Below are 24468 nucleotides of genomic sequence, written 5' to 3'. Positions count from 1 at the left end.
GGAGTTCTTGTACAGAACAGAACCATGCCGCCAATCTAAACTGTATGCTAATTGTCAATCGTATTCAACGATAGTGGTCCTGACAGAACTGCACATTTGTCCTTCTCTTTGCACAAATGTTGTTAAAACTAATTTGCAGGGGCTTAAGTATTTTTTTTTTAATACATTTTCCAAGTTTTACACATGCTTTATCTCATAATTAGAACAATCAGTTGCCAAACTCACAGCCTACCAGGGTTGCCAAGTCTCCGGGTTTCCCACGGAATTATAATAATAAACTTTTAACAAACAATACCTTGCAATAGGTAAAATGTGTAATGCATAATTGTGGCTGTAAAATATGTATTGTGTATGGGAAAGTTAGTTTTGATTGATGTCTACAGAATCTATACTGTATATATACAATATATATTGAATGTAGCCTAAATATTGTATTAATACAGTTAAAGGAGAGCAATGCGAGTTGCTTTTGTAATGTCACAATCATGTTGCATTGTGGTCTGTGGAGCTGCTCAGCTGCCTGAAGACTGTCAAAATCAAGGGGTAAAGCATCTCTCCAAATAAACTTCCCTCATCCACTTGAAGAAGGACCTTTCCAAATACTCACACTTGTGGTCTTGGCCACTTGAGAGCGCATGCACGCGGCAGGAAGTAAGTGCGCAAGACTGTACCATGTCTAAAAAATGCCAAAGCACAGTGCCCTTAATGCACACTAAACCCACGCTTTCTTGAATACTGCATTAGAGCGGTATTAGAGGTCAAGCGTATCCCATCATGCATTAGGTTCGGGAAATCGCAAGCCCCAAAATCGTGAGATTGCAAAGAAAATATTTCACTGTAAGTTAGATTAATCATATATTACATGTAGTTTGGTAGTAAAACAAATTGTTTAAGTGTTATTTTATTGGTGAAAAGATGAGTAGGCTATGTGTATATTGTACAACATTTGCAACTGCTTTTTTTAGTAGCACCACAATTTTAAATTGTGTCTTCTGTTACAGGGACTACTGACCAGACACTTAGAAGTTTCTAATTTTAATATGAAAAGTATTGAAAATCAAAATAAAGCTCTGTAATCGTTTGCATTTTTGCAACACTATAAGTGTGTCCTATCGGGTAATCAAAAGTTCTGCACACATTTGCAGTCTTCACGCCTAGTTGAACACTTGGGCCAAATCCAGGAAATACGTCATGTAAGTACCGAAAGGCCCGAAATTTAACGCACTTCAAAATGGCGGTGCATGGGGATTCCTCCGAGAGGAAGTGCTTAGGGAGGTTCACAAGTGCATGTCTAAAAGTGGAGTAAAACGCAGCCCAGGAAGTGAAGCGGCATGATCACCTGCATGAAATAAATGCGTTTTTTTATGTTTTATTTGTCAGTGTGATTTTGTTGTTTGCAGTTGTAAAGCACACGAGATGCACCAGTTACAGTACATTGAAGCTTTTATGCACAGGGGCTACATAACATAAAAAAACTCATCCAATATAATCAGATCACATGTATTTTCCTTTTAAACACAGTAGCTGGCATTTATTGCTCACTTTAAACATGATATGCATTTAAATTAAAAATAAATGTTTAGTTCATTTAAAGTTCATCTTAAAATCTCATATTTTTTCCAAAGAATACATATGAAACATCAGATCTATGAAGTACAGAGATAAAGACAAGAGCTTAGATCAGTATTTTAAAGAAACTTTAAGATCTGAACTTAGATATACATAGCCACACTTGCTCTCACAACTAGAGCTAGTTCCTGTGGTAGAATATCTGGTCACGACTTGAAGAACACAACTTCCTCTCTCTTTTTTCAGCAGGTTTTTGACACGGTTGGTAGCAATTCTGGTTATTCAAGTAACAGCACTTTTCAAACATATATGATGCTTGAAAAGAGTTTTAAATAGGCTCAAAATTTTAGAAAAGACAACATATGTAGATGTATATAGTTGATTGTATGTTATATATTCCAAGGTAAGTGACACTGCCTGGACAGTTTTAATAAGGTGATATAAAACGCTCAGTTTTCTCTAATATAACCACAGCAGGACAGGCAGTTTATTGCAATGGCTTTTGGTCATCTGCTCATGATCTTCACGGCCATGCTGATCTTCAACACAGGTACGAAAATCCTTCTATTACTGCATAAATGGACACAGAATATATACAGTAATTGGATGAATGAAAAATTAAAAAATATTGTGACATTCATTAACAAAAAAACAGTGATTCTTAGGGACAATGTGGTTTTCAACCAAACAACCTTCTCTCTAACACTGAAGAACATGCAGAAGACAGACAGTGGACTCTATATAGCAAAAATATATGGATCTCAGAATGAAGATTTTGCTGAGTACAGAGTATTTGTTATAGGTGAGTCTGAGTTGCAATTAAGACCATATTTAAAACCAATATCAAGCCAAATCTCATTTTAACAAATGTTTTCGGTTCTTGGATATAAAAGAACAGCCAAAAAAGTGTCAGTGTTTGATCTCTCAGTAACAAGAGAACAAAAATGCACTGAAAAGACTATGTTGTTTGATCAAGTATAGCCTATATGACTATTTTATGTGTATCAACTTACGATTATGTAAACAAAAGTTAGAAGTAAAGGGTATGTGCTCCTGGAACTGTTTAAAAAATACTGACTAAATGAAATTTTTTCTTCTAAATAATCTTGCACTGTCTCAGTGTTTTCTGAATGTAGAAAATGCACATTATCTTTGCAGTCCCTAACGAGTAAGTTGTACAGTCACACCTTTAAACTAGCTACACAAAAAAGTTAGTAAAAAAAAGAAAAAAGAAAAAAAGCAAGGTCTGTAATGCAGCAGTTTTCTTAAATATGTGTTTCAGATCCAGTGGATTCTCCTGTCCTGAACTGGAACATCACCATGATCAGTGTTAACTCCTGTATTGTGAACGTCACATGTAGTGGTCATGACCGTGCAATCAGCAACAGCTACCACAGCAACAACTGCAGTCAGGAGGAAGAGACATCATTTGAAATGCAGGCTCTAACCATGTATTGTAAAGAGGACATAGTTATTTGTAACTATAGCAACCCAGTCAGCTGGAAGAATGACACAATACAGATTAAACAACTCTGTACATCTTATGAAAGTAAATAACCGAACCACCAACCACATGCAAAACCTATACATTTTAGACAATTTCTAGTCTCTTATAATTAGTTTATTAGCTGTTTATTCTCACTGCTGTACCTAATATATGAGTGTGCTGATGACTGTAGTTATAAAATTGATGTCTTTTGTTTCAGATAAAAGTATTGAAGAAAACAACAGTTCTTTTCCTCTCCTTTGGCTCATGGTTATTGTTATTAGTGCTTCACTGATGATTTTAGTTGCAACTGGCGTACTATACTGCTTTTGCAAGAATCATATCAAAGGTATGTCTGTCTTATCTCAAATATTGTATCAAATGAACAAAAGACAGTGCTTTATTCTTAAACCTGTACCCTCAGAATAACAGATTTTTTTGGAATTCAAAGTTGTTGGTCATGTGATATGAGGTACCATCCATCCATCCATCCATCTTCTACCGCTTATCCGGGGCCGGGTCGCGGGGGCAGCAGTCTAAGCAGGGATGCCCAGACGTCCCTCTCCCTAGACACTTCCTCCAGCTCTTCCGGGGGGACACCGAGGCGTTCCCAGGCCAGCCGGGAGACATAGTCTCTCCAGCGTGTCCTAGGTCTTCCCCGGGGTCTCCTCCCGGTGGGACATGCCCGGAACACCTTCCCGGGAAGGCGTCCAGGAGGCATCCGGAAAAGATGCCCGAGCCACCTCAACTGACCCCTCTCGATGTGGAGGAGCAGCGGCTCTACTCTGAGCTCCTCCCGAGTGACCGAGCTTCTCACCCTATCTCTAAGGGATCGCCCAGCCACCCTGCGGAGAAAGCTCATTTCGGCCGCTTGTATCCGGGATCTTGTCCTTTCGGTCATGACCCACAGCTCATGACCATAGGTGAGAGTAGGAACGTAGATTGACTGGTAAATCGAGAGCTTCGCCTTGCGGCTCAGCTCCTTCTTCACCACGACAGACCGGTACAGGGACCGCATTACTGCAGAAGCTGCACCGATCCGCCTGTCAATCTCCCGTTCCATCCTTCCCTCACTCGTGAACAAGACCCCAAGATACTTGAACTCCTCCACTTGAGGCAGGAGCTCTCCACCAACCTGAAGCGGGCAAACCACCCTTTTCCGACTGAGAACCATGGCCTCGGACTTGGAGGTGCTGATTTTCATCCCAGCCGCTTCACACTCGGCTGCAAACCGTCCCAGTGCATGCTGGAGGTCCTGGTCTGATGAGGCCAACACGACAACATCATCCGCAAAGAGCGTACGAGGTACCAGTTAATTCATTTTTTTCTTGCACATAGATTACACACTGAATACAAAAATGGTGAGGTAGTCATATTTAAGTATACTACTGAATACTCAAATATGAAAAGTTGATATATATCAGTGTCAAATACAGAACAATACACCTACACAACATATATTTGATTAATTCACATATGTGTATGCAAGTGCTTCATTTAAAGCAGTGCTTCACTATGCTCCTCATAGTGAGGAAAGCAGGGACCATGTACAAATAGTCATACCTACACTTTCTGTAGTGACAGTAATGGTCAATTGATTATTTAAAATGATACTATTCTAAATCTCTTATAGGTGCCCAAGAAGAGAATGATCAAACAATTTATACACAAGTTCAGGTAAGCTTCAGAATACTTCATTATATATTTGTGCAGCCATTACAATTCACAATAATGCTCTTAATGGTAATACTTTAGAATAATGGTTAAAAATGTATAACTATGCAGGAAGTGATGCAGGACAAATGAGTAGTAGTACATTAATACTCTAAGCTACTATTAACTAATATAGAAACAAGATTTACTAATAAGTAAGTAATAGCTGAAGTATTAAAGGGTTAGTTCACCCAAAAATTAAAGCTCTGTCATCATTTACTCACCCTCATGTTATTTCAATAAGACTTTCGTTTATCTTCAGAACACAAATGAAGATCTTTTTGATGAAATCTGAGTGATTTCTGTCCTTAATTGACAGCTACGCAACTACCACTTTGACGCTTCAAAAAGTTCATAAAGAGATAGTAAAACTAATCCATATGAATTGAGCGGTTTAGGCAAAATTTTCTGAAGAGACATCATCGCATTATATGATTAACAGATTGAATTTAGGCTTTTGTTCGCATAGACGTTCATCAACACACACATCAGTTGTGGTAAACAGAAGCTCAAGCATGTTCGCTTTATGTGTAAGAACCAATGAGGTTCATTCTCATGTTATGCAGCACTTTTGAGCTCCAGCAAGAACCAATGAGGTTCCTTCTCATGTTACACAGCACTGTTGAGCTTCCACAAGAACTATTGAGGTTCATTCTCATGCAGCACGTTTGAGCTTCTGCAAGAACCAATGAGATTCATTCTCATGTTACACAGCACTGTTGAGCTTCCACAAGAACTATTGAGGTTCATTCTCATGCAGCACGTTTGAGCTTCTGCAAGAACCAATGAGATTCATTCTCATGTTATGCAGCACTGTTGAGCTTGCCCCTCCCTCGAACCCGGGTCTCCGGCGTGAGAGTCAGACGCTCTAACAAGGAGGCTAAAGACTGCAGCCTCTAGCGTCTGTCACTAGGCCTCTGTTACACGTTAATCAAAGTTTACGTCCGGCTGGAGCAACAACAGGAAGTATGATAATCTCAGGTATTGTTTATGTGCTTTATGTAATGTTAAAAGCGTCTGTGTGCTGTACTGAAAGCAACTCACCTCAGACCTTCAAAATAAATAAAAAGTGAACAAGAACGTTCAAACTGTCAACTCACTGTTAACAGACAAGTGTATTCTATGACAACGATTGTTTCAGTAACTTTAACATTAATAATGTTAAAATGGTGTAATATTCATGAATTTGATTATGTTCTTATCCATTTTGTTGCTGTGAGCTTGCTGAGACAACCCGCCCACACAATCTTCTAATTGGCTGTGATTTTTATCACATCCCATAGTCGCGTCGTGTCTGATAAATTACAGACACGGACAGATAAATTATTTGTTGCTGGAATCTTAACTCATTGCGTCTGGTTAGGACACGGTGTTCCGCAGCAAGAACCATTGAGGTTTGTTCATACATGTCAAGCAAGTTTGGTTGAGCTTCTATTTATGTTTGCTGATCAGTGTTTTATATGTGAATAAAGGCCTAAATTCAATCTGTTCATCATATAAAGTGATTGTATCTCTTCAGAAAATTTTGACTAAATCGCTCAATTCACATGGATTGGTTTTGCGATATCTTTATAAATTTTTGGAAGCGTCAAAGTGTCAGTTGCGTAGCTGTCAATGGAAGTACAGAAATCTCTCAGATTTATTTAAAATATCTTCATTTATGTTTAGAAGATGAACGAAAGTATTACGGGTTTGGAACGACATGAGGGTGAGTAAATGATGGCAGATTTTTTATTTTGGGGGGAACTATTCCAATCCTTTAATGTAGTACCACTCATTTGTCCTGCATTACCCCCTGCATAGTTACCTAATGATGGACCATTATTCTAAAGTGTTACCTTCTTAACTCTTTCCCTGCCATTCATGGACATTTCTGTCATTTTTGAGAAAACGCTTCCCCGCCATTGACAGACATTTCCGGCTTTCCGGGTTTTCACTATTATACGGTAGGGGGTGATACGCATCTTCTGAAAGAGTACTAAATCTCCTGATCAAAACACATGCGAAGAAAATGCAGGAAAAAAAATGATCTTATGTGTAATCATATGCATATGTAAAATAACGCGATCAGCATTAAACAGCATGTCACGGCAAGAAATGTCGACCCAGGACGAGCTATAGGACTGTGCAGGCATGAGGGGTGTTGATGGACTCGATTTACTCCATCTATGTTTTGATCATCGTTCTGAATCCGATCTGGATGTATTTTTTTTTAAACAAAAACTTGGTTTTCTCAGCTTTTTTCTCAAAATGTTGCTTTTTTATTAAACTTACCCACGTTCAAGTGTTGATGAAAAAATAATAAATGAAGCTAAACATGTTTTTTTTTTTTTTTTTTAAAGCAGAGGGTCTGTTCTTCTTTTGATATATTGCATGTTCAGATATTCATACAACAAAATATTCTGGGAGCCATGCAAATTTGGTGAAAATGATCAAAAACGCTGGAGGTGGCTGGCAACTTTTCCCTGCTGACGGGGAGAGAGTTAATTCATAAATGGATCTTCATGTGAGTAAAGAGAAGATCCAAGGCACTCTTCTTCAGAATTATTTAAAAAGCCTTTATTTCATAATAGAAAATTTAAAAGACATGGGGAAAAAAAACACAACCCACGCGTAGCGGCACAAACAGCCTTCTTCAGGGTATGAGTTGGAGGTGTTGTGGCCAGTAGCTCAGGGGTGGTTTGAGGCCTAGAGTAGAGGCCTCAAAGTCATCAACATACTATAATTGTACTTGTATTAAGTGTATTGAAAACTATTCTCATAAAAACATCTACTAAATGACTACTAATATTTACATACATATTTTTATTTATTTAATTTGTTGGCAGTTTAATGCAGTCAGAATCTAAGCAATAACTGTTTCAGAACGTACAATATTTATATGGCCCAACTTATGAGGAAAGTGCAGCTGTACAGTAGCATGTGCTTTCTGAGCATTTCATTTCATGGGACTTAATGGGTGGCTGGTCCCCCTAACAGCCTCTTATCTTATAGAGAGGTTTCTCAAATCTGCAACAACAGGCAAAACTTGATTTTACATCAACAGTGCAGAAAGTGTATAAAGGTGAGCTTAAAAATAAATAAATTGCAGGCAGGCAAAATAGTGGAAGAGAAGATGCTACCGCTGCATACTGTAGAATCTCCATTTTTTCCCAGAGAGACTCACATTACAGGGACAGTTCACCCAAAAATGAAAATGACCCGATGATATAGTTATATTAAAAAATGTCCTGGCTCTTCCAAGCTTTATAATGGCAGTGAATGGTCGTTTCTGTTTCCCCAACCATAACCATAACCCTAACCCCATAAAAGTGCAACCATCTTATAAAAGTAATCCACAAAAATATCCATATTTAAAACTTTATCGACTAAAATAACTAGCTCCCCAAGCAGAAAGAGTGGATTAATTTTTTTTTTGTGTAGAATCATACATTTTTTTTTAAACATGAACATTGATGTTACAACATTACATTAATATTTTATTTTCTAAACGAGATTAAACAAACATCTTTACCCGCGAATACGTGCACACGCAGTGTTCATGTTCAAGTGTTCATGTTCATGAGAGGAGCAACTTAAAGGGCACCTATTATGCAAAATTCACTTTTACATGGTGTTTGAACATAAATGTGTGTTGGCAGTGTGTGAGCAAAACTACCCTAGAATGATAAAAATCCACCCAGTGCTTTTTAAAAAATCCCCATAAATCATAAGCACTGTCTCAGAACGAGCTGTTCTCAGATTTGGGGCAATGTGACGTCACTTTGCACAGGCCCCTCCCACGACTGTTGATTGACACTGCAGTTTTAGGTAGACCCGCCCTGAGTACGCTGGACACAGTCCGCCATGTTTCCACGCCGGAGGAGCTGTAGACAAGAATGTCTCCTAAGCGATTGAGGTGTTTTGTTGTTGGATGTAAGAATGAACATATCAGTCTTCATTTACTCCCATTGTTACTCGAGGATGGATCTCACCAACTGTTCGTGATCAAGCTTACAGTCTCCAGAGCGACAGGCCTAACGTTACTGATCACGGAAGAAATGAAAGTGAGAGCTCGCTCTTTATGACAGCTCATGGAGTCGTTTTACGGATATAAGGTTTACCAGTTTATTTAGCACCCACTGAAAAGGTGTGTATATATCTGTTTACTGTTAGTTGTTGTAACAAGTGTTTTTTGTACTTCGCTGTGTATGTTCCATGCTAATGAAATGGAGAGAGAGAGAGTTTATGGATAAGACTTTTAATGCGCACTTCTTTTACTGTGTTTATTCAGGTCTTACAGTGATATTCTGAAGTAAAACTAACGCTTCATCTTTTGTGTGATGTACAATAAACTTCATTGAACTCATCAGTATATTTTGGTCATCATTTGGACAGGGTCTACTACAGCAGGCTTGTAATAGTGGATAAAAGCAGATGACAAATAAGTTATAACCGTAATTAAACTAAACTACCTGTTCTATCTACATACAGCATAGTCTCTGGCTCTGTGGGCATTATTGTCCGACTCCGGGTCGAAATGAACCCCGCTACTGAGAGTTTCTGTTTTGATATTATCAGATGAGATTGTCCTGGCTCTGAGCATGAGTTCGTGAGGCTCTGCCCTTTGGGCCGGCAAAAAATTACAATTTAAACATGCTGTAAAAAAAAATTCTGTAGGGTATTTTGAGCTAAAACTTCACATACACACTCTGGGGACATCAGAGACTTATTTTACATCTTGTGAAAAGGGGCATAATAGGTGCCCTTTAAAGCTGCAGTCCGTAGCTTTTTTGGGTTAAAAATTATCCAAAATATTTTTTTGAGCAAGTACATAACAAGCCAGTGTTCAAAACTATCTGCTTGCCGTAGCTCGATTCAAAACGGTAAGCTTGTAATAATGTTTTTAATTCCAGTGGTACTGGTGGATTTCCGCGGGAAATGTCAGCATTCACACCAGTGCGGTGATTGACAGCTGCACATTCTCCTCAAAACATTGGATTCATCCGCGCTGTGCCATGCCGAGGCACAACCCACGTAAAGTTGATAATTCCACGAATAACTGCAATTGCAGATTTTGAACAGAGATGGCAACAAAGAGGAAAAACTGCGGACTGCAGCTTTAAGCAACAATTTAAGAGAGACTAACTTCACAAAGTAACGTTAAGTAAAATGTAGTTCATTGTATGTTTTATTTACCTTATATAGGCTACATATGTCTCATCCCGTTTTGTCACTAATCAGGTAATTCATTACTCTTCGGTAAACTGAGTTTTGGCAAGTCACGTTAAAGCAATATCTGCTTTAATTTTGCTATTTTGTATTTAACGAGTTGATCGATCACTGTTTGATTTAGTAGATTAATTGATCTCTTTCTGTAGTAGTTTACATGTTGATCGATTACTAGTTTTGTGTCAATTTGAGATGTTTACATATACTGCAACAGTATAATGAGGTGCTCCTTGGATGTTAACTGTTAACTGAATTGTGCATCCATGATCCATGAGTTTATGTATAGGATTATTTTATTTATTTTTGTGAAGTTGCAAGACTTGCACCTGTTATTTTTCTTGATTTTTTTTTTACATATACTGCACCAGTATATTGACTGTTTTTTGTTGAAGTCAAGGTTTAACATCCATGTTTTCATGTGTTTACACTCCAAATAAATTGTGGAGTCTCTTTTTTCTACTTGCTTATCTTTTATTTTTAATAGTAAAATTCGGTCCGATTTTCCCGTGGCGTCTGTCGTTGTTATGCAACCATGCACTGCGCTCTCTTAAATGACAAAGAAGTTGTAGTAGCTAATTTCCTTGCTGTAGCTCTGCAACAAGATTTATTTACGGAGAAGAGAAAAACACCCGTAGTGTTTGGGTGCACCCCCATACTGAAAAGTTTAGATTTTTCATCTCGCTGCCCCTGGAAAAAGGGGCTTCCCGCCCGCCTACATTTGAAATAACCAACTCGAGTGCACAAAAGACGCGATATGTAAACGGCCCCTTGGCGAGTTACCTCCAATCAGTCCACGAGCTACTGGTAGCTCTCCAGCGACGTGTTGGAGACCCTTTCTCTATACAGTGGATCCCCCGTTGTTCCCCCTTGTCCGTTCCATTTGGGAGAGATCCAGAGGTGAACTGTCCCTCGCGCCCCCCTCCCCTTTCCCCTTCTCACACACCTTCTGTGCACAGCACCTTCTCAGCAAGCATGGGGCGCCAATTTGCCAATTCCCAACACTGTGAAATGATAGATAATAGAAAACTGTTTCGCGTCGCAGAGGATTTTTTTTTTTTTTAACTGCTCATACCACATGAAAATGTGACATGAAAAAATTTCACATTCCATGTGACATGAAAAAATGCCACCCTGGGCAGCTGTCCGGTTCGCCCATGCCAAAAACTGTACTTTTTCCAAAAAGGAAGCAGCGCTGTCCGGTCTGTCCAGTGTGTGTTCCCTAACAGAAGCTACATACACCATTACAGACTACATAAATGAGCAGACTTCTCCCTCTTGGCGATCTGTTATATTCCTTCAAACAAGATGGCCGCCCCCTTGCAGCCTACACTGAGGAGTTACTAGAGCTGGCTTCTGCGGGTCTTCCTCTCCAGCCATCGTGGTTGAGCCAGGAGTCAAGACCATGGAGGCCAAACCGCCCTGGGTCCCTGAACTGCTGGCGCCTCCCTCTGTCCCTGAGCTGCCGGCTCCACCCTGGTCTCCAGAGCTGTCGGCCCTGGTCACCTGCACTGCCGTCACCTCCCTGGTCACCGATACCGCCATGGAGGCTTCTTAGCCTGCCAGCACTGCCCTGGTTACCCACCATGACTCCAGGACGACCGCCCTCCCTCCCCGGTTAGACTCCTTTTTGGCGCAAGGTCGTGCCTTCTGGGAGGGGGGAAGTACTGTCACAGTCACCATCCAGCACTAAATTTCCCATTATCCCTCCTTATGCTCACCTGCACGGAATCACCAGGCTTCATCCTCACTCAGTCACACCGATCACCATCACCTGAATATTAATCACCACCAGTTGTCACCCATCACCTTAGCACTAGTTAAAAGGACTTGCCACACACACACACACAGCTAAGTGACAGCTTACATATGTCTCATCCCGTTTTGTCACTAATCAGGTAATTCATTACTCTTCGGTAAACTGAGTTTTGGCAAGTCACGTTAAAGCAATATCTGCTTTAATTTTGCTATTTTGTATTTAACGAGTTGATCGATCACTGTTTGATTTAGTAGATTAATTGATCTCTTTCTGTAGTAGTTTACATGTTGATCGATTACTAGTTTTGTGTCAATTTGAGACGTTTACATATACTGCAACAGTATAATGAGGTGCTCCTTGGATGTTAACTGTTAACTGAATTGTGCATCCATGATCCATGAGTTTATGTATAGGATTATTTTATTTATAATCCCTTTATCCCTTTATTTATAAAGGGAGCGCTATTGACAATCTGAAAAATAGAACAACAAGTTGGTGCTGGGAGGAGAGAGAGCAGGAACAGAATTGAAGAGAATATTATAACCCATCTGAGAATAGGTCACACAGAATTGAATAGCACATTGTTTAAAATTGGCAAGCACCCAACAGGGGAATGTAATCACTGTAGTCAGCAAGAGACAGTTGAACATGTAATACTTCACTGCAGGAAATACAACAATGAAAGACATCATTTTATTCAGTCACTAATTAAAGCTGAGCATAAAGATTTTTCTATAATAGGTATACTAAAGGAAAAAGCTATATATATGATAGTATTATTAAGTTTATTAAAGAAACGAAATTAAGTAAAAGAATTTAGGCGTTTTTTTTTTTTTTTTTTTCGTTTCCTCATGAATTCCCATACATACAGTACCAGTCAAAAGTTTGGAAACATTACTATTTTTAATGTTTTTGAAAGAAGTCTCTTATGCTCATCAAGCCTGCAGTTAAAAAAAAAACAAAACAGTAATATTATGAAATATTATTACAATTTAACATAATGGTTCTCTTTTTTAATATACTTTAAAATGTAATTTATTTTTGTGATGCAAAGCTGAATTTTCATCAGCAAGTACTCCAGTCTTTGGTGTCTTATGATCCTTCAGAAATCATTCTAATATGCTGATTTATGATCAATGTTGGAAACATTTGTGCTGCTTAATATTTTTTTTATAACCTGAGATACTTTTTTCAGGATTATTTGATGAATAAAAAGTTAAAAAGAACTGTATTTATTTAGAATAGAAATCTTTTGTAACAATATACACTACCGTTCAAAAGTTTGGGAACAACAACTATTTTTTTTTAAATAAATTAGTACTTTAATTCAACAAGGATGCGTTAAATTGATAAAAGGTGATGGTAACGATTTATATTGTTAGAAATGTTTTTATTTTGAATAAATGCTGTTTTTATGAATAAATGCTGTTAACGTTTTACTCATCAATGAATCCTGAAAAAAGTATTCCAAAAAAATATATTAAACAGCACAACTGTTTCCATCATTGATAATAACTGAGTATCAAATCATCATATTAGAATGATTTCTGAAGGATCATAAGACACCAAAGACTGGAGTACTTGCTGATGAAAATTCAGCTTTGCATTACAAAAATAAATTACATTTTAAAATATATTAAAAAAGAGAACCATTATTTTAAATTGTAATAATAATTCATAATATTACTGTTTTTTTTGTTTTTTTTTAACTGCAGGCTTGATGAGCATAAGAGACTTCTTTCAAAAACATTAAAAATAGTAATGTTTCCAAACTTTTGACTGGTACTGTATGTCGCATTATGTCAATCCTATAAGCATGTATCCTGTCCACACTCCAGTCCAGTCGGTGGCGGTAATGCACCTACAAGTTGGTTTGCCAACCGCCAATAAACACCAAAGAAGAAGAAGAAGAAGAAGATCTGAAAAATAGTTTTGTTTTTCATGCTTCTAGAGGACCAGTGGTTATGTTCACACTGCAACATTTTAGAAGTGAAAACTGAATTCCAATAGGACTGAATCTGTTACATTATTGTTCTGTTTGAGTCATGAAATCTATATGATTGACATAGTAACAGCAAAATAAGTTATAACATTTTTTCAAAACAATTTTTTTTATTTTGTTCTTAAACATTTTAATTGTTCTTAACTTGAAATGTTTGAGTACACTAATTCATACAGTTAACTTAAAACTTTCATGTAATCTGTGAACACTTTTATTAGTATAAACTTAGCTAGCTTTAACAAGCTAGTTTACTAACATACTAGTGCATACTTGGTGGTTCAATCCCTGGTTCCACCTGACCAAGTGTTGAGGTGTCCATGAGCAAGACACCTAACCCCAGCTGCTCCTGACGAGCTGGATGGCGCCTTGCATGGCCGACACCACCGTGTCACGGTGTATGAATGGGTGAATGTGAGGCTATATGTGAAGTGCTTTGGTGGCCATAGGTCTGTGAAAGCGCTATATAAATGCAGTCCATTTACCATGATAACATTTTAACAATAGTATGTTATACAGTGGCACTTACTGTATGAGTGCAGCAATTTAAAGGCTTTCTTTGCTCTCAAATCAAGCTGCATGCACCACTTGTCATCATGATGGTAACTATCCTAAAACCAAAATTAACAGAAATTCTTCTAAATTAGCATAACAAAACATGAATCACTACTAAATCTCCCACTTAGCATTAATCTTGCACAAAAACAAACCACTATATTACACTTAATTTTAGCATTTACTCTCCCTTTCAAGTGCCATCTGCAAAGCATGCTGGGAAATAGACATCCCAGCCATTTCTGTTAAACTTAAGTTTGTCTAAATTAGTTCTTGAAACACGTCTTCAGATGCACCTGAACACATCATCAGTGATGTAACCTGGGGTCCTCGGGTGTTTCGGGTCTTTCAACATCAGACACCCTCGCCCAGGCGACCCAGCCACGGCTGATCAGACCGCGACTTGTGTTCAGGTAGCACTCGCTTGCCCCCATGGTGCTCCTCTACGGATCCAGAGCCATCTCGAGGCTTTCTCGGCTGCGTCGGTGGTGTTCTTGATGGCCCTGCTCCTTGTTGTTCCTGCAATGCCCAGCGCAGTAAAGGCTTTGTGGAGGGAGCGCCCCACAAATCCTCTGCAGCCAACCTCGATAGGCATGCATCTCGCCTTCCAGCCCTGTGCTCGGCAGTCTGTGACCAGATGTTCATATTTGGTCATCTTTCTTTCGTGGGCTTCTCCCAAGCGGTCCTCCCATGGCACGGTCAGCTCCATGATGATTATATTCTTGGTGCTCTCTGAGACTAGAGTGATATCTGGCCTCATAGTTGTGCTGACAATGTGCTGGGGGAATTTCAGCTGCTTCTCCAAATTCACAGAGAGTTTCCAGTCCTTGGCTGAAGCCAGGATCCCTGCTGGTGCCTTCCTCCCTGCTTGTGGCTGTTCTCCTGCCCTAACAAATGCGATTGAGCGAGTGGTGTTGCTCCCTCGGCCGCCTTTGCTGATCTCTTTGCTGATCTCTTTGCTGATGGTGTCTGCAATAGATTTCAGCACCTGGTTGTAATGACCCTGGCCGAGCGCTGTTGGGCAGGAGCTCAGAATGTGCTCCAGTGTTCCACGAGCTGGGCACAGTTGGCAAGTTGGTGTGTCTGCTTTTCCCCACGTACAGAGGTTTGCTGGGCTAGGCAGGACGTCGTACACTGCCCGAATCAGGAAGGTTATGCGGTGCGGCTCCCTTTGCCAGAGCTCCGTCCAGGTGACCTTGCGGTCCATGGCCTGCTCCCACCTGGTCCAGGCCCCCTGTTGCCCCATTCCAGCTGCTCTGCTCGTCCTTCCTTCCTCCACAGCAGCTCTGACCTCTTCCTGTATTCGGCTGCGTTTCTCCTTCCCCTTCAACTCTTTATGTCGAGGAGGTGTTGGGAACATCCCCAAGCCTGCTCTGCCTCGGGCCACCACTCCCACAAGCTCTTTGTACCACAGTCGAGCCTATGCATCCAGCACAGCGGCTTGGGCGCTCCACTTCCTCCCTGTCTTCACCAGCACTCCTGCCTGGGCCACCTTTGGGTCGTTAAGAGTCTCTATACATCAGCACCTCACGTGCCCGAGTCACTTTAAACTCCTCTTCCAGGGATTTCAGAGGCAACCGGAGCATTGTGGTGTTTCCATAGAGGGCGATGTTGCTGAGACTCCTGGGCAACCCTAACCATCTCCTGAGACAGCTGCTGACCTTTCTTTCCAAGGTCTCCACCGTGGAAATGGGAACCTCATACACAAGTAGCGGCCAGAGTATTCTTGGCAGGATACCATGTTGGTAAATCCACACTTTAAACTTGCCAGGGAGGCCAGAACGGTCTGTTGCTCTTAACCAGCTGTCCAGCTCCTGGCAGGTTGACTGGACTAATGCGGAGTCTCTGAGGCTGCTGTCAAAAACCTTGCCCAAGCTTTTCACCGGCTGTTCTGACAGTGATGGTATCTTTGCCCCTTTGATGCTGAAATGGAACCTGTCTGTGACCTTGCCCTTCTTCAGCACTAGCGAACGGGACTTGGCTGGTTTGAACTCCATTTGAGCCCACCGGATGAGCTTTTCCAGCCCTTGGAGTATCCACCTGCCTCCTGGCACTGACTCTGTGGTGACTGTCAGGTCATCCATAAATGCTCTGATTGGCGGTTGGCGGACCCCTCCTCTGCTTTGGGGCCCCTGACACTCAGGCTCTGCCGATTTGACAATCATATTCATAGCCACCGCAAACAGGATCACAGAGATGGTGCAGCCTGTGATTATTACCACCTCCAGTTTGTGCCAATCTGATGTCACACCTCCTGCAGAGACTTGCATCCTGAAATGGTTGTAATAATCCAAGATCAGATCTGCAATGTGATGTTTGGTCATGGTAATCTGGACCAGCTTGTGGGGGATAGAGCCATATGCATTGGCTAGGTGGATAGAGCATTGGCTCCTCACTGGCTTCCTTGTGCTGCTTCTTGAGGGACTTCAACTCCTGCCGGATTTTGTGGATCTTCGCTGCCCTGTGGTTCATGGAGTAGGTGGTTGTAGTTGATCGCTTCTCCTCGCCACCGAACCTCTCCTGAGCTAGGCTGGAGATGATGGTTGTCATTGCCTGCAGCCTTCGATCCACATCTCCCTTCTCTGTTGCTTCAAGCACCTTGTCGACGTCCTCGTCGAACTGCCTCCAGACTGCCGTTTTACAGGCCTGTGGCCACTTATTAAAAGAAATAATTTCATAAAACTTGTAAGCCCGACTCGATCGGCCCAATGGAGGCATCTGGTCAGCAGGTGAAGGTTTTTGCGCATTACTGTCTTTCCTCGTGGCAAAGTAATTTGATTAAATTAAATACATTTTTTCACATGTATTAACTCGTTATTTCATCTGACTAATTTCATAATCAGTTCAAAGATAATAGCTACAAAACAGTAAATGCTCTGGAATAAAAAGAGAAGTTGCGAACCTTGACATTAGGAAATACATAATGCTGAAGTCCTTGAGGTCCTTCAACATTATGGGCTGATCTGAGTTACAGAATCGCCCTGAGCCTCTTATTTCATTATATAGACAGAAACTTCTATATAATATATATAATTCACATGGAAACATTTGCTAACAATGAGAATTTGCATTCAGAGTTAATACCCTTTGGGAGCAGAATGCCATTTGCCTGGAAGACCCCCCCTCTTTTGTGTGCATGTTATCTCTAAACTCTTAAAAACTTTATTACCTTTTGTTTTACTTCTTTGGGAATGAGACTTTTGTACCAGTCGCACAAACATTTCAAATGATACCAAACATGTATAAAACTTTATGATAATAATACACATTTAAACCATAGATTTTTGGGTGAATTTCAGGTGATCTCAGCATGAGATAGGGCGAGTGGGGGAAGAGATGTATCCTGAGGTGAGACTTGCCTTCAAATGGTGATGCCAATTTCACAAGAGTGAGTTCAAATGTTAATTTCCAGAAAGATCCTTTGTCTTCTCGGGGAGTGTTTTTTTTTTTTGGTCATAGTTCTACTTCTACATGTTCTACATATTGCCTTCCTCTTTAGAATTTTATTTTTGTTGTTGTTGCTTTAAAACCAATTTTTGTTTGACAGGAAGGTAGTTGAGGTGCTGATGACAATAAATAAATAAAATAAATAAATAAATGACGATGTAATAATGTTATGATTTCTGTTACATTTACACTTTTGTGTCACATAACAGATGTTTACGTTTAGCGTGTGATGGTTGTTCATGAGTCCCTTGTTTGTCAGTTTATTTATTTATTTATTTATTTCAGGTTTATTTAACAGGGACAATGCACACTAATAATACATAAATAAATGTATAGTGTGCCAGAATTAGCCAAAAGGCTATTTTACATCTGCTGTCCCTTTACAGATCTTAATATGTCACACCTAAATTAAAAAGATTGAAATAGTACATACAGGTTAATATATATATATATATATATATACAGTGCAATGCATAAGTGAATACACCCATGCTAAAGTTGACTAAAAAGAGGAATAAAAAATCATATTTTGGAAATTGAACTTAATGCCTTAATTTAAAAAATGAGGAAAAATCCAACCTTTAAGGACACCAATTTTCTTTGTGAATGAATAATGTATCGTAAATAAATAAATGTTCTTCCTTAAAATACATGGTGCATAAGTGAGTACACCCCTATGTTAAATTCCCATAGAGGCAGGCAGATTTTTATTTTTAAGTATTTTTTTTAATTTTTTTTTAGGATACTATGCATCCTGATAAAGTTCCCTTGGCCTTTGGAATTAAAATAGCCCCACATCATCACATAGCCTTCACCATACCTAGAGATTGGCATGATTTTATTTCAGTTAGCCTAAAAGCTAAAAAAGTGGAAAGTACCCCATGCCAATCTCTAGGTATGGTGAATGCTATGTGATGATGTGGGGCTATTTTAATTCCAAAGGCCAAGGGAACTTTATCAGGATGCATAGTATCCTAATTTTTTTTTTTTTTAAATACTTAAAAATAAAAATCTGCCTGCCTCTATGGGAATTTAACATAGGGGTGTACTCACTTATGCACCATGTATTTTAAGGAAGAACATTTATTTATTTACGATACATTATTCATTCACAAAGAAAATTGGTGTCCTTAAAGGTTGTATTTTTCCTAATTTTTTAAATTAAGGCATTAAGTTCAATTTCCAAAATATGATTTTTTATTCCTCTTTTTAGTCAACTTTAGCATGGGTGTATTCACTTATGCATTGCACTGTATATATATTATACATATATATATATAAAATTACTAAATCAACATATAAAATAGAACAATTGGTCAAACATTTTTTGGACATGCACAAAAAACAATATAGCTGGAACAACGAACAACAGAGGTTTAACCTATCTAAGCAAAAATGTGCCAGACAACCTCATCGGCATAGCGCAAGAAGCACAAACAAACAACAAACAGGCAGGACAGAGAAGACAGAGTAGCAGCAGGATTTCATGTCAAATGTAATGTTGACAGTCCTGACTACCTGTTAGCCACTTCTTTAAGTTACATTTAAAAGAGGCATAAGTTTTAAGATTCCTGTTGTGAATTGGAATGAGGTTCCATTCACGAGCAGCCCTGATTGAAAACGCTGTTCGACCAAGTGCACTCTTCCTCAACGGGACAATGCAGTCACCTCTTGCTGCACTCCTTGTAGATCTGTAAGCATTTGGTGCCGTGTACAGTAGGAGCCAGTCCATGTACAATTTTGTACATAAGACAGAGATCGGTATATATAATCAAAATTTCTAAACTTAAAAGATTATATATTTTTAAAACATGACAATGATGATAGTATATGGATTGTCTATCAAGTACTTTAAGAGTTTTTTTATAGGGAGAATAGTGGTTTTAGAGAGGTGTTACTAGCTTGTGACCAGGTTGTCAATCAGTAGGTGATATGAGATAAAATCATTGAGTGCATGAACATCATAGCGGCCCTTTTTGACATGCAGCTATACGGACATATCTAAAATTTGCCAGGTTATACTTGATGTGATTACAAACCTTCTTAATGTGTAATTTAAAAGTAAGATTGTTATCAGTGTGTAGCGGGTAACATAAATTCTATAATTCAAAATTAAGTGTCTGAATTAGTTAGCAGACACTAATAACAAAACAGCATTTAAATTATTTACACTTTGGGCTATATGTTTATATAAACGGACCAATTACGCACCAGAAAATCACAGGAACGGCTACTGGAGGTAGTGGATATCCACTGAAGAACACAGGGGCCAATAATGCGGTAAGTACTTTACTTTGAATAATTTCCCCAAATAAAAGTAGGCCTTTTTAAAAGAAAACAATTAAATCAACAATAGGAAAATAAAAACAACAAATAAATCACATTTTTCCAATGTAAAATAAATAAAAAACTCTTCAAATACAGCCAGTTATCACTGGTTAACAGTCACCTGTTACCGTCACAGTGAATTAACCCTAGTAATACCAGATTCACTGTGTATAAGATAACCCTCTCCTCAAGGAAAACTCCTTGAAAGCAAATCTCAGTTCAATCAGTCACTGATATCAGATTTCGTTCAGTCACTTATCACAAATCCAACGATGCATCTGTAATTCACAGTTCCATTCAGAAAAAGGAAAAACATCCTTCCTGAAGAAAAGAATGAAAAACCAACTTGATGTCTCTGTTGTCCTCTTTCCTCTCCTAGCGTTCGATTGGGTGGCTCGCCATCAACGGAACTGGAACTTTCCGATGAATTCAAAAAACCTGACCACATCCAGTATTTCCAGACGATAATACTTCAAGATTAACATCCACACGAACATAAAATTAACTGGATTCTTTCAACACAACTGTCCCTTCATGAAATCCGAACCGTTTTTAGACAAAAACAACAGTTTACACCTATTTCCTTATTTTTAGAGAATACTTGCTCTAGCTTATTGCTCTCCTCTCTGTAGCTTCATTAGATCGCGCTGCTTCTGCTGACTCAGCAGGGCGGAGTTTTTCAGTCTTCTCTCATTGGTCAATTCTATTATACATCTTATTCGAATTATTCCTCTTCCACATTTATTTATTTATTTTTTCCTCTTACATTATATTTCAGTTAACAATCATAACTATACGTTATAATTAATTTCAACTATATACAATTCTTATTATTAATCCTGAAATTAAGTCAGGGTTACAAGTGTCTACTCCAAGGTATTTAAAATCTGAGACGACTTGTAGTCTCTCCCCTGCTACGACTACATCCGGTTCTGCACAGCGGCTTTTAGATTTACTAAAAAACATACATACAGTTTTGGATACATTCAATTGAAGGCAATTGTGATTTAACCATTCTGTGATCTTTTGCATCGAGTTTGATAGCAGATCAGCAGCTTGAGCTGCACTGTTAGCATGTACAAAGATTACTGTATCATCTGCATACATCTGGGTATTGGCATTAGGACAAACATTTGGCAAGTCATTAACATACAAAGAAAATAAAAGTGGACCCAAAATAGAGCCCTGTGGGACACCTGCAGACAAGGAAATAACACCTGATTGATAATTCCCAACTCAAACAAAAACTGAGTCTGATGTGTTAAATACGATTCTACCCATTTAATAGTGCCTGTGGCAAAGTTAAAAGTTTGTTACTTAAATAGAAGAACTCCATGATTAATGGTGTCAAATGCTTTTTTTAAATCTAGAAAAACAGCACCAACAACCTCTCCTCGATCTAACAGTGACTTAACTTTATCAACGAAATGGCAATTGGCTGTTTCTGTTAAATGATTAATACGGAAGCCAAATTGATATGGATGTAAAGAATAGGAACTAGTATTTAAATGATTTGTCATTTGTTCTGAGAAAAGTTTTTTGGCCACCTTGGAAACCACCAGCAGGATACTAATAATAGGTCTATAGTTGCAGATGGACAAACAATCACCTCCTTTAAATACAGGAAAGACTGCAGCCAACTTCCACACATTTGGGAACAATCCCTGAGCAATTGAAAGGTTAACAATTTTCGTAATTGGGTATACTAATGATTCAGAGAGCTCTTTCAACATAACAGTGTTCATACCAATGACATCTTTCGCTCGAGGGGGCCTCAGTGATCTAATCACTCTCACAACATCTGCCTCAGTGATATATTCTATGTTGAAAGCTGGCTCTGTCTCTTCGACTAGGCAAGGAGTGTTCTTATATTCAGAGGAAAAACACTTGATGATATTTTTCAATGAAATGATTATTGAGAGCATCAGCTACTTCAGCTGGCTTGTCTCTTAATTTTCCACCAACAACAAGTTCAATTGATTTGGCTTTGTTAACATTATGTCCCATTAGTTTTCTTGACTGGCTCCAGATAGTTTTAGTATTACCTCCTGCTTTTTCAATTATGGTCAAAAAGAAGTTTGCTTTGGCTATCCTTATCTCTTTGACTACTCTATTCCGTAGCAAAGTGAAAATATGTCTATCACTGCTTGCTTTAGATTTAACGGCAGATTTTAAAGCCATATTCCGTTTTTTTCATTAAATTTAAGATTTTTGTGGTTAACCAAGGAATGGTGTTCTTTTTTTTCCCTATGCAGTTGTCTGCATGTAAATGCATCAATTGATCTCTGCAGTTGTTGTGTAAATCTTTGACTGTCTTCTTCCAAAGATCTTCCTAAAAGTACGTTATCCCAGTTGATGCTCTGGACAGCACCTATAAACTGACCCTGCATATTTTTGGGGGTATTTAATATGGGGGGTTTAGTTAAACTGCCCAATGTTATTCAATGCTCCACCTCCAGCACATTCTTTGGTTTTCCAGCACCTTTTGCATATTTGACCCCTTACTAGCATTGATTGTATGATTTTGAGATCCATCTTTTCACACTGGTGACTACTGAGGGACTCATACACAACTATTACAAAAGCTGGAAACATTCAGTGATGCTCAAGAAGGGCATGTGCAAACTTTTGAATGGGTTGATCGGTGTAAATTGTTCTTATTTGTTAAATTCATTCATTTGTTTAGTACTGCCCTTCAGAGGCTTAATCAGATATTCACATGCAAAATTTAAAACATGAAAAATGTACTCATCACCATCAACTAGCTCAAAAGTTTACCCCTGGCTCTTAATGCATCGTGTTGCCTTCTTGAGCATTACCTTGCAGATTCTGAAAGGTGTACAGTAGGTAAACTTATGACTGCAACTGTACATTGTAATCTAACTAAGAGGGGTGGGTCTTTGTAAAAGGTCAATTTCAAATAATTTAAGTCTTTCTGGACTCGGCTGGACTTGACTCGGACTCAGATGTTAAGGACTCGGACTCAAGTCCGACTCTGCCCTCTTTGGACTCAAACTTGGACTTGGACTCAACCCGACAAAGGTGGACTCAGACCCAACACTACTATTAACTATGTAGTGTAAATGTAATTATGCATGTAAATATAAAGCTGTATAGAAGGATTTGTATGACTTTTGTATTGTTTGATTAGATGGTTCTACAGCCAGAGATGGAAGTACAAAGATCCCTGGTTGGAGAAATCAGCAAATACTCAAACTGGTTTACAGGAGAGCACAAATAAACTCACAATAGCAGTCAGAACATGCCTAGTCCTGAGGTAAGAAACATACATGTATACACACAGTTTCACACAGTTAGTTAAAAATGGAAAAATAAGTTAACGGTAAAAATATCTTGAGACTGAATGGTTTTCCTAATTTCACTTCAAGGATTTTCTGATTTTGTACATTGCAGTGTTACTATGGCTTAACAGATAGCTATTCCTTGTCTATTTTTCACATATTTACTATGTATTATATACATTTACAGATACCGGCACAGATGCAAACAAACAATCACCTCTGCACCACCTACAGCACAATAGGACAACACCAAAAACCATCATTTGCCACCGAAACAGACCATACAGTTTATTCAAAAGTGTGTAAATCCCCACATGGTAGACCACATGTCCATTAATACAGTCAGTGCTCGAAGTGGATCTTTAGTGTACCTTCACTTTTTTACCGCCATTTCTCACATGTTGCCGGCACTTTGTCACTCAGAGTCAAAGCATAATTTCTTCACTATAGAAATTTTAAATGTGATAATGATTTGCATATGCCAGCCGGTGCACGAGAGAGTACTGGAACTTTTTTTCCACTTCAAGCACTGAGTACAGTAGCTTATGCACAAATTTATAGCTAAATTTTTTGTGTGATTTTAACAGTAAAAGGGGTAAAAATCCTACAGTGAAAAACTGTTAATTGGTTAACAGAAAGTTTGGTTTCTGGCAACCACAGCTGACGTTTTTTACTGTAAATTTAACAGAATTTTTTTACAGTGTGTAAAATGAGACTGAAAACAGTAGAAATTGTTTTAGACACCGTCTTTTTTTGTCAATATATATCTTAAAAAAATATATTTTTAATTGGCAATGATGGAGGGTGTTACTGTCTCAAACAGGACCTTGTTCTGTGCTGAGTTTCATTTGTTTTGTTTTTTTGTTATCATGTGTAGAGTTTCATGATTTTGATCATGCATTGCAATCTTAAAAGTTATGTAGAATATCCATGAGTGTTTTAAAAGTAAAGTGTGCCATTAAACAGTTTTATAAGATCTGTACTCTGACTTCATGCATATTTGTTTTCCATTGATACAGCTAATGATGGCAATTTTTTTCATAAACACTTTATTCTGGTTGAAGCTCTCTTCACATCCTGATAGCAATCAGTAATATTGATT

General features: G+C 38.7%; 1 protein-coding gene across 1 annotated transcript; it reads left to right on the top strand.

Annotated features, from left to right (window-relative positions):
* The first annotated feature begins 1812 nt into the window (after positions 1 to 1812).
* Positions 1813 to 24348, top strand: LOC311086758 (CD48 antigen-like). Its single transcript, XM_084119810.1, has 8 exons — positions 1813 to 1830; positions 2044 to 2119; positions 2225 to 2371; positions 2852 to 3118; positions 3276 to 3404; positions 4689 to 4732; positions 23216 to 23341; positions 23554 to 24348. Exons 2-7 carry the CDS (start codon positions 2065 to 2067, stop codon positions 23303 to 23305), a joined length of 732 nt encoding a protein of 243 aa, XP_083975936.1. The 5' UTR covers positions 1813 to 1830; positions 2044 to 2064; the 3' UTR covers positions 23306 to 23341; positions 23554 to 24348.
* The last annotated feature ends 120 nt before the right edge of the window (positions 24349 to 24468 follow it).

This window comes from Abramis brama (genome assembly GCF_963993115.1).
Source record: "Abramis brama genome assembly, chromosome: 7".
Taxonomy (NCBI): domain Eukaryota; kingdom Metazoa; phylum Chordata; class Actinopteri; order Cypriniformes; family Leuciscidae; genus Abramis; species Abramis brama.
The sequence above is the reverse complement of the archived record's forward strand: the minus strand, read 5'-3'. Positions and strand labels throughout refer to the sequence as shown.